General features: G+C 38.8%; 1 protein-coding gene across 1 annotated transcript in view; it reads left to right on the top strand.

The window, feature by feature from the left end:
• The window catches only part of FAAH2 (fatty acid amide hydrolase 2), a 103,830-nt gene that overhangs the window by 31,209 nt on the left and 58,736 nt on the right, over positions 1-13,885 (top strand). Inside the window, exons 2-3 of the mRNA XM_075212895.1 lie at positions 11,248-11,467; positions 11,548-11,757. Coding sequence (XP_075068996.1) covers positions 11,248-11,467; positions 11,548-11,757 — 430 coding nt within the window. The remainder of the gene's footprint in view (positions 1-11,247; positions 11,468-11,547; positions 11,758-13,885) is intronic.

The following is a 13,885-nucleotide window of genomic DNA, read 5'->3' as shown; positions in this document are numbered from 1 at the left end:
AATGATTATAAATATTAAGAAATCTAATCATATGAATGATGAAGAAGATATATTAGAAATGTTTATAAATCTACATTACGGTGAGTATAAATAATACCAATGTATCATACTAATAGATCATAATGATCTAATAGTGAAACTAATGAAAAAAATATAATATTGAGAGAATAGTGATCAGAAAATATAACCACACGTGAGAGGAAAGTGGTGATTAATCTAAAGTTAGCATCATATTACTGGATGACCTGAAACAGGAAAGATAAAGGGTGATGACAATAATAAAACAGTGATAGGATTAAGGGTGGAGGGTAGGGTGAGACTAGTGTAGGGAGACATAAAGTGATGTAAGGGGTATAAACCCAATTGGATGGTGTGTGAATAAGAAGGACCTATTTCATGATGTTACAATTCGCTGATACGATATATACAAGTATAAGTGATAATTTAAATATTATAAAGAGGTAGAATAGCTATTATGATCATTATGATCATTATGTATGGAGACATAGAGTGATGTAAGGGGTATGAACCCAATAGGTGGTGTGTGAATACGAAAGATCTATACCATGGTATTACAAAACGTTGAAACAATATATAGGAATATAAGTAATAAATTGGGTATTATAGAAAGGCAGAAGAGCTATTATAATCATTAAGACCGTTAGGAAACATACTGCCCATCAAAAAGATAGTTCTGGTTTCTTTCCTCAATAATTGTGATTGTAAATCACCTCCTCTTAAATTTAGGACAGTTTTCTCCATAGCGAAAGCTTTTATATGTTTGGGATCACAGTTGTGACATTTCATAAAGTGTCTGGCTACAGTAGTCAATTTTTTAAAATTCTTCTGGTCTCTCAAAGCATTTTTGATATTGCCAATGTGTTCCAAGAGACGTTTTTTGAAAGGGCGGCTAGTCATCCCTATATATTTCAGTCCACATGGGCAAATTAGACAGTAAATGACTCCCTGAGAGTTACAATTTAGGAATTCAGTAATGTACCAGACCTTACCATATTTGTCTACATATTGTTTTGTTGGGATAGTGAATTGGCAAGCCTTACATGTACCACAATTAAAGAAACCTTTCGGTCTATTGTCTTTTTTTCTTGGGGACTGTAAATGGCTATGCACCAATTTATCTCTTAGATTTGTTGATCTTCTCCAACTGAAAGCAATATTATCATCCAATTCTTTCTTAAGGTCCTCGTCAGATAGCAGGATGTGCCAATGTTTTTGAAAGATGGTTGATAAATCATGCCATTCTGCACAAAAAGTCCCTACCATTCTGACTGAGGCCTTATCCTTATTTGAATTCGGAGATGGACAGATAAGCGTCTGTCTATCTCTCTGATCTGCAGAGATTTTAGCTTTCTGTATTTAATACTTCGCTAGCTTTTGGGTTTAGGATGAAATGCTTATTTACAATTTTAAGGTATATCAATAAAATTTATTTTATTTTACACACACACTCATCCATTGTCTCTGAGTGCCCCTCAGTCACCCACTTTTCTTCTCTCTGATACTCTACTCAAATTGCCGGATGCCAGAAGTTTGGCCACCTTATTTATTACTCATATCTTCCGTCTCCATGGCCTTCCAGAAGGCATAGTCTCGGACCGAGGGTCCCAATTCATTGCACAATTTTGGAGGTCTTTCTGCAATTCCCTCGGAATCAAAGTTAGTTTGTCCTCAGCTTACCACCCTCAGTCAAATGGTCAGACGGAAAGAACCAATCAATCTTTAGAGCAATTTCTGCGCATATACATTTCCAAGTTTCACGATAATTGGTCCTCCCTCTTATCCTGGGCAGAGTTTGCTTATAACAATGCTTGCCACTCTGCAACACGTACCTCCCCGTTCTTCTGTAACCTTGGGTTCCACCCGAAAGCGAACTCTCTCTCCTCTGCTGTTACCATTGGTGATCCTGGAACACCTGCCATCACTGCCAGGTTGAAGTCAGTTTGGAAGAAGGTACATTCCGCTCTGTGTCAAGCCTCTCTTAGGTCTAAAGCCTTTGCTGATCGCCATCGTGGTCCATGTGTATTAAAAGCAGGAGATCGTGTATGGTTGTCCACACGGAACATCAAATTGAGACAACCCTGCAAGAAACTTGGTCCTCGATTCATCGGGCCATTTTTGATTGAGGAGAAAGTAAATCCAGTGGCATTCCGACTCAAACTACCACCATCTTTAAAAATTCCCTGTACTTTCCATTGTTCTCTTCTGAAAAAAGCCGTTGCTCCCAGCAAACACAGTCAATCTTCCTCTAAAAGACCTCGGCCTCTGCTTATTAATGGAGACCGCGAGTTCATCATTGAAAAAATTCTGGACTCAAGGAAGGTTCAAGGGCAGGTCCAGTTCCTAGTCCATTGGAAGGGTTACGGCCCAGAAGAGCGAATGTCTGGGTGCCTTGACCCCTCCTCAAGGGGGGGTACTGTCACGAGCCGCGGTTGTATGCCACATCCTAGCGTGAACTAGCAGCCGGGCGTGTGCTTTAGATTCTGTGCTCTGTTATTATTCTTGTGGCATAGATATAGGAGGGTGTAGGGACATCCTCCAACACCAGGGGGAGCTCCTATATGATTTAAACTGTTCACTTTTATTTTTATACATGCTTCCTGGTTGCGTTATTTCCTATGCTAGTTCTGGCTAGTGATTAATTAGCTGCCTCCTGAGGCTGATTCTCAGCCCTACCCTCCTCTGTCCTGATTGGCTCCTAGTGCTATTTAAGGCAGTGAGATCAGAGCCTCACTGCCGGTTATAGCGTCCTGTCCTCAGTTCTGCTGCCTGCTTGTTCTCTCTCTGCTTGGTGATTGTTACCTTTGATTGACTTCCCGTGTATGACCTTTGCTTGTTCCTGGACCACTGAACCTTCGCTTCTGACCCTGACCATTTGCCTGAATACCGGATTCTGCTCCTTTGCTAGTGCACCTGACCTTTCGCTTGTCCCTGGATTTTCGTACCTGTGCTTGTGACCTCTGACCTTGGTTTTCCTGCTCGCTACTGTCTGCCAATCACTCCACTCCTGGGTTCTCCTTAAGTCAATATACGTTACTCGACCCTCGGTCGGCCCGCAGCCAAGTCTGTCCCCACCACTAGGGGCTCCAGCGAACACCGGGCCTTCAGAGTATGAAGGACCCTGCTCATTAGAGAGCTTACATTCTAAGTGGAAGAGGGCACAGCTGAAACAAGAGTAAATTTGTTTCAGAGTGGAGATTGGGATAGTTGTGAGGGTGCATTAGTGTGAATAGTGTTATCAAGGATAAGGTCACCTCTAAAAAAAAAAAAAAGTGATGGGTTTTCAAAGAGCATCTAAAGATTTGAAGGCTATGGGAAAGTCTGATTGAATGTGGTAGAGAATTCCATAAGTGGGGAGTAGCATGGGAGTAGTCTTGTAGGCAGGAGTGAGAGGTGGTTACCAGAGACAAGACAAGGTGCAGGTCAGAGATGGATCTAAGAGGGCGGGAGGGAGAGTATTTTGATATGAGATTTGAGATGTATGTAGGGGTAGTGTTGTTGAGGGCTTTGCGGGTAAGGGTGAGTAATTTGAATTTGATTCTGGAGGACACAAGGAGCCAGTGTAGAAATTTGCAAAGTGGTGGAGCAGATGTGGAGCGGTGAGAGGAAGATCAGTATTGCAGCAGCATTTAGGATGGATTGAAGTGTGGATATAGAGGTGGTATTGGAGGCCAAATGAGTGAATTAGTGCCCCAAGAGAAGAGGTGTACAATGAAAAAAGTAATTTGTCATCAGTTACTGGAGAGAATGAATTAAGGGTGGATTGATAAAGGTGAGTAGAGTGAGTGGAATTTGGCATGAGGAAATATCTTGTTGAATGGTGTCAATTTTGTCTTTTGAAATAGTCCAGCAATATAGAGACCAGACGTTTTCAGAGAAGTCCATCAACAATATTCAAAATGTCCACTTGGTGTTGGGCCAGAGCAAGAAGTGCTCGCTTAAAGGAAGATTTCTATCCACTGTCCAGGGTTAATACAGGAATCGATTTCAAAGGGATATCCAATAATTAAAAGTAGGTGACTGTGAAACTGTGTGTAGCAGTGGTAACTTATTCGCACCACAAACATGGAATAGTAGTAATCAAGATGCAGAGTGTCATCTATTAATATGGTTTCAACAGGGACATCAACCCATACATCTCTGGCACCGTTCGTGGAAAGGTTGAGCGGGTGTAAGTCTCTCTATTGCTTGTCTTTTGCTGTCAACAGTATGGATAAACTCCAGGAGCTATGGGTAGTGCTCACAGTAACTATTTAATATCAGGGTATCCCCATCTCGGACAAATGGAGGACACTTAAGGTTACCAACAATTAGAACACTGCATCTCCGTTGTTCCGTTGCTCCACATAGTGTAAATGTTCAACAGGTAAGTTTTTGCTGCAAGCTCTGCTTTAAAATCTCAGCCAAGTCACAGTGTGTGTCTGTATGCTGCTGGTCCCAAGAGCAAGGTTGCAGAGATTGTGCTCCTTTAGATCGTCGCAACTTCCTTGTCCCCTCTTCTGGATAAATGTTAAGAGTATTATGTGCAGAGTTAATCCGAGAATCTGACGCCAAGAAAGCATACGGTCAGTCTCTATTTGAAATCCTCCACGCCGTAAGGTGTGCTTTTTTCATTTACACTCCGATCTATGAAGCCTCCTCCATATGATTTCACTTGCAAAAAGGTTGATTGGCTGTACCAGTTAAATGGTTGTGCTCAATGCCTCACTCCAAATTGACCTGTCAGGCTTCGATCACCGGTCCGGCTTCGTGCCACCCAAAGTTCCCAAAATGCGCTCGCAAGCTCTCAGGCATGATGTGTCCAAGACAGATAGAATTTAGAGCTTGGCTATTCACAGATGGTATAGGATATGGGAGGGCAGCACAGAACAGTTTTAGAATGCGGCCATATCAGATGCCCCACCCACTGGACGTCGTTTACCATCTTTTTGAACTCATGTTATTATTGCATATATAAATTTAGATACTTACTCATCAAGTGAATTTTTTTGCAAACTTGTTGTCCTAACCACATATGTATCCATGCTTCTCTTGTTGGTGGGATTATTGATTTCACTGTCACCCTGGATAGCTTTTCTTTTTAACTTCAACTGCTGTTTGGCTATCACAGGTGATGACAATTGTTGAGGAGTTGTAGGTGTCTGTACAGTTGAATATGAAAGCTGATTTCCTATAAATAAATAACAAAAAATATGCTGTGACAGAGTCACTGGAAGGAGGCTAATTGGGAGAGGTATGTTTCCCAGGCTTCCTGCATTGTATACATAAGGCCCAGTCCGGGTCCTCTGGTCTGCCAGTCTCAAAAGAGACTGATCAAGAGAAGCTCCTGGGAGGTGCCTGTGAAAAAAGCAGCTAGAATAGGCAATCAGTGTCTCAGACCTGAGGAGGAGGTGAGTTGCCTCCTGAGACACTCTGCTGCAGTGAGCAATAATATGTTGTAGTTCTGAGAGAGGATCTTGCTAAAGTGTATTAGCTAGTAGCCAGATGGCTAGGATTTTGTTTGTATCTTGTTTTGCTTACAAGCTGGTGAATAAACTGGCTGTGGCTGTTGTCCTGAAACCTCTGGACTTGTGTGGTTTACTTCTGCTGTTCACCAATGAGATAATACCTATTCCCCTGATTATACTACAATACATATAAATAATATTATTGTATTTTATATATATCATTTTTTATTATATTCCATAACCCCTGATTACCCCCCCCCCCACCACCCCTCCCATTTAGTTGCAACAAGAGAATTTTACCTTGTGAGTTTGATAAAAGTTTTCTTTATTCAATGCCAGGGCTCAGGAGTTAGCCTTAGGCCAATCAAAGATTAATGGCAGATTAAAATTTGAACAAATTTCTGAAAAAGTTGAAAAATAACCTATAGAAAAATGTTCAACTTACCTAAGGTGTCACACTGACTTTGTTGCCATGTTGGACTAGTTCTACTTCTTCACCTTCATCTTGGGCCTCATGACCCAGAGTGCATTTTTGGAAGTGTTTTTTCATTCTGGCAACCAACATCATCATTTTTGTAGCACAGTTTTTACATTGGGCTTCAAATCCTTTTCCTGATTCAGTTTTCTCTTCAGTAAATTAAATCCATATAGGATCTTTCTTTCTGGCGGTCATGAATTTTGCAATTTGTAACAGTGATAAGTTACTTTTTTCAACTGTCTTGTCTTGTCTTGGCTTGTCTATTGTCTGTGCCTCCTTTGTCTCACATGAGTCATAATTAGATTAGGTCAGCAAGCAATAGCCATAGATACAGACATTTTATTGGTAGAGCAGCTAATCAAAGGTCAAAGGACTATATGGTCCATATTACACAGTATGCCAATTTCCATTAAAGCTTTTTAAAACCCTGGATTTTTGAATGGTGATTTAAAATAATAATGTGATTTAAATTGTGATTAAATAAAGTTGATTTAAATATAAAGTTGATTTAAATATGCACACCTGGTTTGTACATGTGGTTACAATTCATGTTGTATACACTTGCATACAAGAACAAATAGATAACATTATAGAGCATGTAAAGAACATTTACTATTGACTCACTGTGAATACATCACACCTTTCCATGTGCTTACATTACATTTAAAAAACATAGCATGTAGGAGACAACATAGATTTAAATATGCAGGCCCACAAAGGCATTGCTGTTGGAAGAACTATCAGCACAAGTGTTGGACAGACGATCGTGAGTGCATAACACTTCCAAATTTTCATGACCTCGTTGATCATTGGTCATGATTTTTAGGAAATTTATAAAACCAAATCAAACCATGTGATGTGCTTTGGTACAATAAAACATAGTTGTGGGAGCATATACACTCTTGCAGTATTGGACAAAACGGTCGTTTATCGTGTGATCTACACGATAATTGCATAAATGCATACCCAGATTTAAAAATATTCCCAGTTGGCCTGCAGCCTTATTTGTTAACAACATCAGTTGTTCGATTCTAATTGAGCCATGGACATAAGCTCAGGTTTTATTCTATGTTATGGTATTTTAGTTTTGGACATTGGACTTTCATTTTTTTTATATTGAACATATGTTTATTTTAATAAAAAGTGTCTTGTAGTTTGGGGGAATTTTTTTTATTGTTTTTATTTGTACTGTTTACCTTGGAGATATGATTCATTCATACCTTATTTCATAGAAGGCGAGCTATTCACTTCTTTTTTTTTTATTACTTATACTAATATTTCACACACACTTAGATTAAATTCAGTGGGTTTATCTACACTATTGCCATTTTTATGGAAATTGTTTTAATAATTTACAGGTATTTGCTTTTACATTTACAAATTTATATTTGCTATGAGTAAGAGATGTATACACTTGCAGGCTTTGTATATGTGCTGAAATATTTTTATTATTTTTATTCTATACCAATTTGCGCAGGTCATTTTTCTTGCTGTTGCATTTTTGTAGGGGGTCTTGTCATTCCCTGTTTGTGACATAGCTAAGTTTCTGTAAAGTTTATAGTGAATAATACCAGTATAGGCACTCTTTTTGTGTTATTTCTTCTGTATCTCATTTTTCTTGGTCTTCAACTCAGTAATGAAGATTAATGTTCTATCTCAGGCTCTCCTACATTTAAGAGAACAGCCCCTTCCCCAAGGTAAAGGGCAACATACTGGTCCCAAAATAGGCTGCTGTAAGTTGTTTTGTTTTGTTTTGTTTTCATTACCGCAATATTACATGAGTCACTGTCCCTCTCACCCACTAAAAAATATTTTTATAAAACTCATCCTCTATCTGCTCTATGGGGATTCACAACCTCATAGCAGATCACCAAAAATCTCCCCCTGCTTCTCGATCCCATGCATTACATTTCAGTGGGGGATCAAATAAGGTAAAGTTTTACACACAGTGGAATAATATTTTCCCTTAGTATGCTATTGCCTATTATGCTTTGTATTCATCAAGGTGTATACAGGATGGCTACTTAGCATCCTTATCATATGCTTATGAACACCTCTTGGAACGCTACATGTAACAACTCCTCCCCCTGTTAATGCACAACCTATCGGGATGTTAGGAGGAATATTTAAACTCATGACTCATACCATACACACAAACTTATCTATCCCTGAGGAAGCCTTTGTCAAGGTGAAACGTGTTGGTTACACACTATTAGATTATTGCTATTGCAAAATTCAGTCTACCGAGCGGGACCCCCCAGCTGACAGAGAGAAGCGTCTATATCCGGGAGATCTACTATCAACTGCGTATGCGCCAACTCATACGCACCATTCAGTGGGGGAATCCAGCTCTCCACCGCTCTCTCCCCCGTGCAGAGGATCTGAAGGAACACTACGCCTAATAACCACAGGACGGACTAGGATTATTCACTTACGTACTGTGAGTTACCTATTATATTAACATCCTTGGAATTGGTGACAATCCGATTTAGATGTGTCTCTACACATTATAGACATTCTTGACAGATATCAGTATTAAGACCAGGAGATCCTGGTCTTTTTCTTTCTCGCAACCGACAGCAAAGGATTTGATTCTCCGGTCTGTTTTTATATGTTTTTATTCTATTCTACATTTCCGCGAGTTGCACTTATGTTTGTGTAATTATTATTCACGTACTGTAAGCATTTGTTTTTGTAACACTGTCAGACTCTGGCCAGAGCACCGCCAGTTTATTTTATTTGCTACATAAAGTTTGTTATTTACACCATAGCAGATATTCTTCATTTATGTTGGTGGAGCGCCAGGGAATGTATTGTAAGGTAAAGTTTTGTCTTCTGCTTAGACGCCACTTTATGTCTGAGAGTGAGGAGTAGGTTTATTCATGTGACAACAATAAATCTATTGTCTGAGTGAGAGTGCTGGAGAGCAAAAGAACCAAAGACTGCTTTATCTACTACTGTGAGAGATTCCTTTTTCCTGACAATACTTGGCTGTAAGAGTCCTTATTATCAGGTGTAATATCAATGTGACTGTGACCTGTGCATAGTGATTAAAGTGTATCGGGTGTGTGATATTGGTTTGCTGTGTTATATGGTGATTAGTGTCTATCAGGTGTGTGACACCTGATAGCCCCAACTTCAACCTTCCCCACCACTCCAGCAACCCTGTCAATCTTATCCACATCTCCCCACTTCACTCCCTCCCCTTCTCTACTGTAACCTTGTTTTCATTAGCCTTCCACTCTCCCACCTCGCCCCCCTCACATCTATACTCAACGTGGCTGCGAGACTCCTCTTACTCTCCCGCCGCTCCTTTTCTGTCTTCCTTCTCTGCCTCGCCCTTCACTGGCTCCCCTTCCCCTACAAAATCCTTTTTAAGCTCCTCACACTCACCTACAAGGCCCTCTATCGCTCCACTGACCCCTACATTTCTAACCTCCTCTCCATTCACACTCCTTCAGATTCCCTGTGGACGGCCAATGACCATCGCCTCTCTTCCACCCTGATCAGCTCATCCCACTCCAGAATCCAAGACTTCTCCCGAACTGCCCCTCTTCATTGGAACAACCTTCCTCGCTCCGTCCGACTGTCCCCTGATTTTTGCTTCTTTAAACGGGCACTTAAACCTCATCTTTTCCTCAAAGCCTACCAGCCATCCACCTAATCTTCTATCCATACTTGATTACCTTACCTTCTCTCTCCCTCCCTCTCTTGCGCTTGATCCCCTCTTCTAACTCCCTTTGTTCCTCCAGACTGTTTGCCCTACCTCTAGGATGTAAGCTCTTATGATCAGGGCCCTCTTCCCTCTTGTTTCTCTACCTGTTCTTCTGCTCCTACTTTACTATGCAAGCTATGTTTGGAATGTTTTTAGTCCGGTTAGGATTTGTTTAATGTATTATTAAAGTAATAAAATAATTCCTTCAGCAAAAGAGACTTTAAGAATAAAATTATATCATTGTTTATTTACAAAAGAATAAGCTTGCGCTCATTTTCAATGCTGAAAACTCTGGGTCTACAACAGACCAGACACATACTTTTTGTTCCAACAAAAGTAGGTTGTGCTTCAATTTACAAATATCATATTACAATTGCCTGAGAAAGTATATAGGTATATATAGATCCTTTTGAGTCTCCTGGATGCAATGGAGAAGTTGAAGAAGTCTGTGCAAGTCTTTGTTCAAAATCTCTTGATTGGAAACATCTGTTCTTTGAATAACTCCTTCATTCCTGTTCATATCCTTTTCATCAGCTCACACAAAAGGCTTATATAATATAACATATGACATAATAAAACCACATCAAATATAAATGATATACTAAAATAAGATAAAACAATGTAAATATTTTCATATTAATAAATTGTCTTCATCCAAAATAAAACATCTTTGACAGTATGGTCTTATGTCTGTTTCTCTGTACAGCTCTGCGGAAGTTTTGTGGTGCTCTATAAATGAACGATAATAATAGTAATAATGTAGTCATTGAGTGTTTTTTCTTACATTTGGATATTCATTATGATATATATATATTGCTATTGCAATAAATTTTGTTATTGCCCAACAATAACTCCAAATCCTCTTCCATTGTGGAGACCGTTAAGTATTTGTGCACTGCCTGCTAAGTTGATATTTTGTTAGTTTATACTTTCCTACCTTTAGCTAACCATTTGTACAATATTGTCAACATCATCAACTTTTTTTACTTAGCGCCAGCAAATTCCATAGCGCTTTATATTTGGGAACAAACACAGTAATAAAATAATACTAGGTAATACAGACAGAGAGACTGAAGGCCCTGCTCGCAAGCTTACATTATAGAGGTTTCCCCTTTTGCTTGACAAGTTTTAGCCTTTCCTTGTTAGATGCCTTCAAGTATCCCAGCTAAAACATGAGCAGAGTTACAGCCACCATCTTGGCTGCATCTCTTTGTGAGTCTATTTTTTTTTTTTTTGCTGGCTTGTGTTGGACATGAAGAAAGAATTCCCTAGTTTTTTAGATGTTTTAAAGTTGTCCAGTCCCTATCATGAGTACAGGGGGCAGCACTGTGTAATGTGAAGCTCTTATGTTCTCTCACATCCGGAACTTTATATCCCAAACAAGCAATTAATATTCTCAAATTAATCTTGTATCTACATTTTGTTCTTTACCAATATATTCAAATATTATTTCAAGAGTTCAATGTATCAAGTAGAAGAACACTTTGTGTCTGTTATATTATCCACTAGGGAACATGTTTTTAGCTTTCTCAGGCTTCTTAACAGAAGGTTATATTTGTTGTTAGTCTGTTTCTTTTTGTATATTGCAGGTCAAGAGCAGTGTTGTGGTGCAATCTTTTATATCTAGAATTCGAGAAGTGAACCCCGCACTCAATGCTGTAGTGTGTGATCGTTTTGATGATGCCCTACAAGAAGCACATGCAGTTGATGACCTTGTGTCCTCTGGTACAGAGGATGAGGCAACCCTTAAAAAAAAATATCCTCTCCTTGGTGTCCCACTAACTGTTAAGGAAGCGTTTGCTTTGCAAGGTGAGCACAAATCTCATGTTTGTAATGCACTTATTGCCATCCTGCTGAACTTAACTTGCTAATATTTTGTACTTGTTTAGGTATGCCACAGAGTTCTGGACTATTATCTCGACGCTCCCTCCGCTCAGAGACTGATGCAGCCGTAGTCTTACAGTTGAAGAAAGCTGGTGCAATTCCTCTTGGTGTTACTAACTGCAGTGAATTGTGCATGTGGTACGAGTCTAGCAACAAAGTATATGGCAGGACGAGGAACCCATACAACCCCCAGCATATAGTAGGTGGTAGCTCTGGTAAGTTTAAGTAGAGGAGTGAGAAACATGAAATTGTTAATAGCCAGTGGTAGTAGCTAAATTATGAGTGTTGTGTGTGTGTGTGTGTGTGTGTTTTTAAATGTATATAAGGGGGCAGGGTTATACAGGGCAGGTATGTTAGCAACTGATTGCATAAGTTTGTTTTGACTGAGTAAAATGCAAGGAAAATAGTTTTTTTCCAGTCCCACTGCTCATTAAGGGAAAGACAGCTGAATCTTAATTCAGGATACTTTTAAAAGTAAAGTAGTAGAGCAGATCTGTTGTTATACTTATAGTCTGAGCTACATAACTTCCCCTAAAAGCATGGTTTATTACTGGCTGAGGACAGGTTGGCTGCTAAGAAAAGTTATTAATGCTATTTAAATAGGAACCCAGTAAGGACTGCTCCTTTTTTGTGAATTTGTTGTATATAAATAAAAAAAATAAAAATAAAAAAAGCAGTTGTATTATACTGTCAGGAAATTTGCTGTTTTCCGGAAACGAAGGAAAGATATCAATGCTTGGAGCTCGTCAAAGTGATGTTTTTTTTACGCATGTTACCTTGACAAACAACACTAATTTTAACAGTTGGTTTACACACTAGGGGGTATATTTACTAAACTGCGGGTTTGAAAAATTGAAGATATTGCATATAGCAACCAATCAGATTCTAGCTGTCATTTATTTCTTATATTCTACAAACTTTATTAACTTTAGAATGTATGCCGTGGCATTAAGATTTTCCTTCACTTTAACTAGAGTATTGTGCGCTTCCAGCTTTGTGTCAACAATTTGGTGAATTCCTTTCCATCAGCATCACACAACCCCGCGCACAAAGCGAGGTCCATCAAAACACATTTTCCTTATTTTGGTGGGGAAGAACTTAACTGGCCTGCACATAGCCTTGATCTAAACTCAATTAAACACCTTTGTGATGAATTAGAACACCAACTGTGAGCCAGAACTTCACCCAACATCAGTTCTTGACCTTACTAATGCTCTTGTGGCTTAACGGATGCAAATGCCCATAGACTAAAAAATGTAGGCATTCCTTATTGACAGATAAAATTATTTTCTTCCAAAAATAATTAATTTAGATCAATGAGTTTTTATACCACGAAGAGAAGCTCCAGATAGTACTAAATGCTTTGTTAACATATTGCCCCTCTCCCTAAATAATACAAACATTTGAATTTTGAAACTCACATTATTATGTCATTATATTCAAATCCACCTGCCACACTGTAATAATTAAGGATTTAAGTCTAAACCCTTTATTATTTCAAACTGCATTAGGCAAGGCTGTTCTCTCTCGTCACTAATATGGTTATGAAAGCTCTATCTTAGACAGCCAGAGACAATTCCTTAATTCGAAGAGTCTTCATAATTGGCGCAAAATCTGATGATATTCGTGCACTTTCTCATCCTACTTCCTGGCTACTTCAGAAGTTTTTTTATTAATCTCCCATTTCAAACTTAACGCCTAAATCGTAGGCCTTTTCATTAAATATTCCATCCCTAAGTCTTAACATACTTCAAACTAAATTCCCATTTGTATGGAATTCATATTCCATGAAATATTTGGGGATACATGTATCATTTTCACCACACAAAGTGGTATCCCTTAATTAATTTTGTTAAAAAAACAAAAAACACAATAATTTTGAACTTGTATGAAATATCTACTAGGTGTTTATCATTTTTCATCTTTATGTATTCCATTATAATTTTGTCCAACACTGGCTTTCATTAACTTCACTCAAGACCCTGTTAAACAAGATCTCAATTTATTTACACAGGTTATTAAGGCTTCACAACAAACCATTACCAATTTATGGGGTAAACTGATTCTTAGACCTTTACTCTAAAAAGTTTTATCCAATTTGGACCCATAAGATGGATAAAACCAATGCAGCATTATCTAACAATTTAGTACCATGCAATCTCATATGGAGTAATTTGGTTTGATCCCAACCAAGGCCCTATCTGTGTGCAATTTTGTCTGTTCTCTGCAGGTTTGTGTGGGTTCCCTTCAGTTTCCTTCCATGCTCCAAATACATACCAGTATTTTAAATAGCTTCTGACAAAATAAAATCTAGTGAGTGGTAAGGAATATAGATTGTAAGCT

Source organism: Mixophyes fleayi, chromosome 5, assembly GCF_038048845.1.
Source record: "Mixophyes fleayi isolate aMixFle1 chromosome 5, aMixFle1.hap1, whole genome shotgun sequence".
Taxonomy (NCBI): Eukaryota; Metazoa; Chordata; class Amphibia; order Anura; family Limnodynastidae; genus Mixophyes; species Mixophyes fleayi.
The sequence above is the reverse complement of the archived record's forward strand: the minus strand, read 5'-3'. Positions and strand labels throughout refer to the sequence as shown.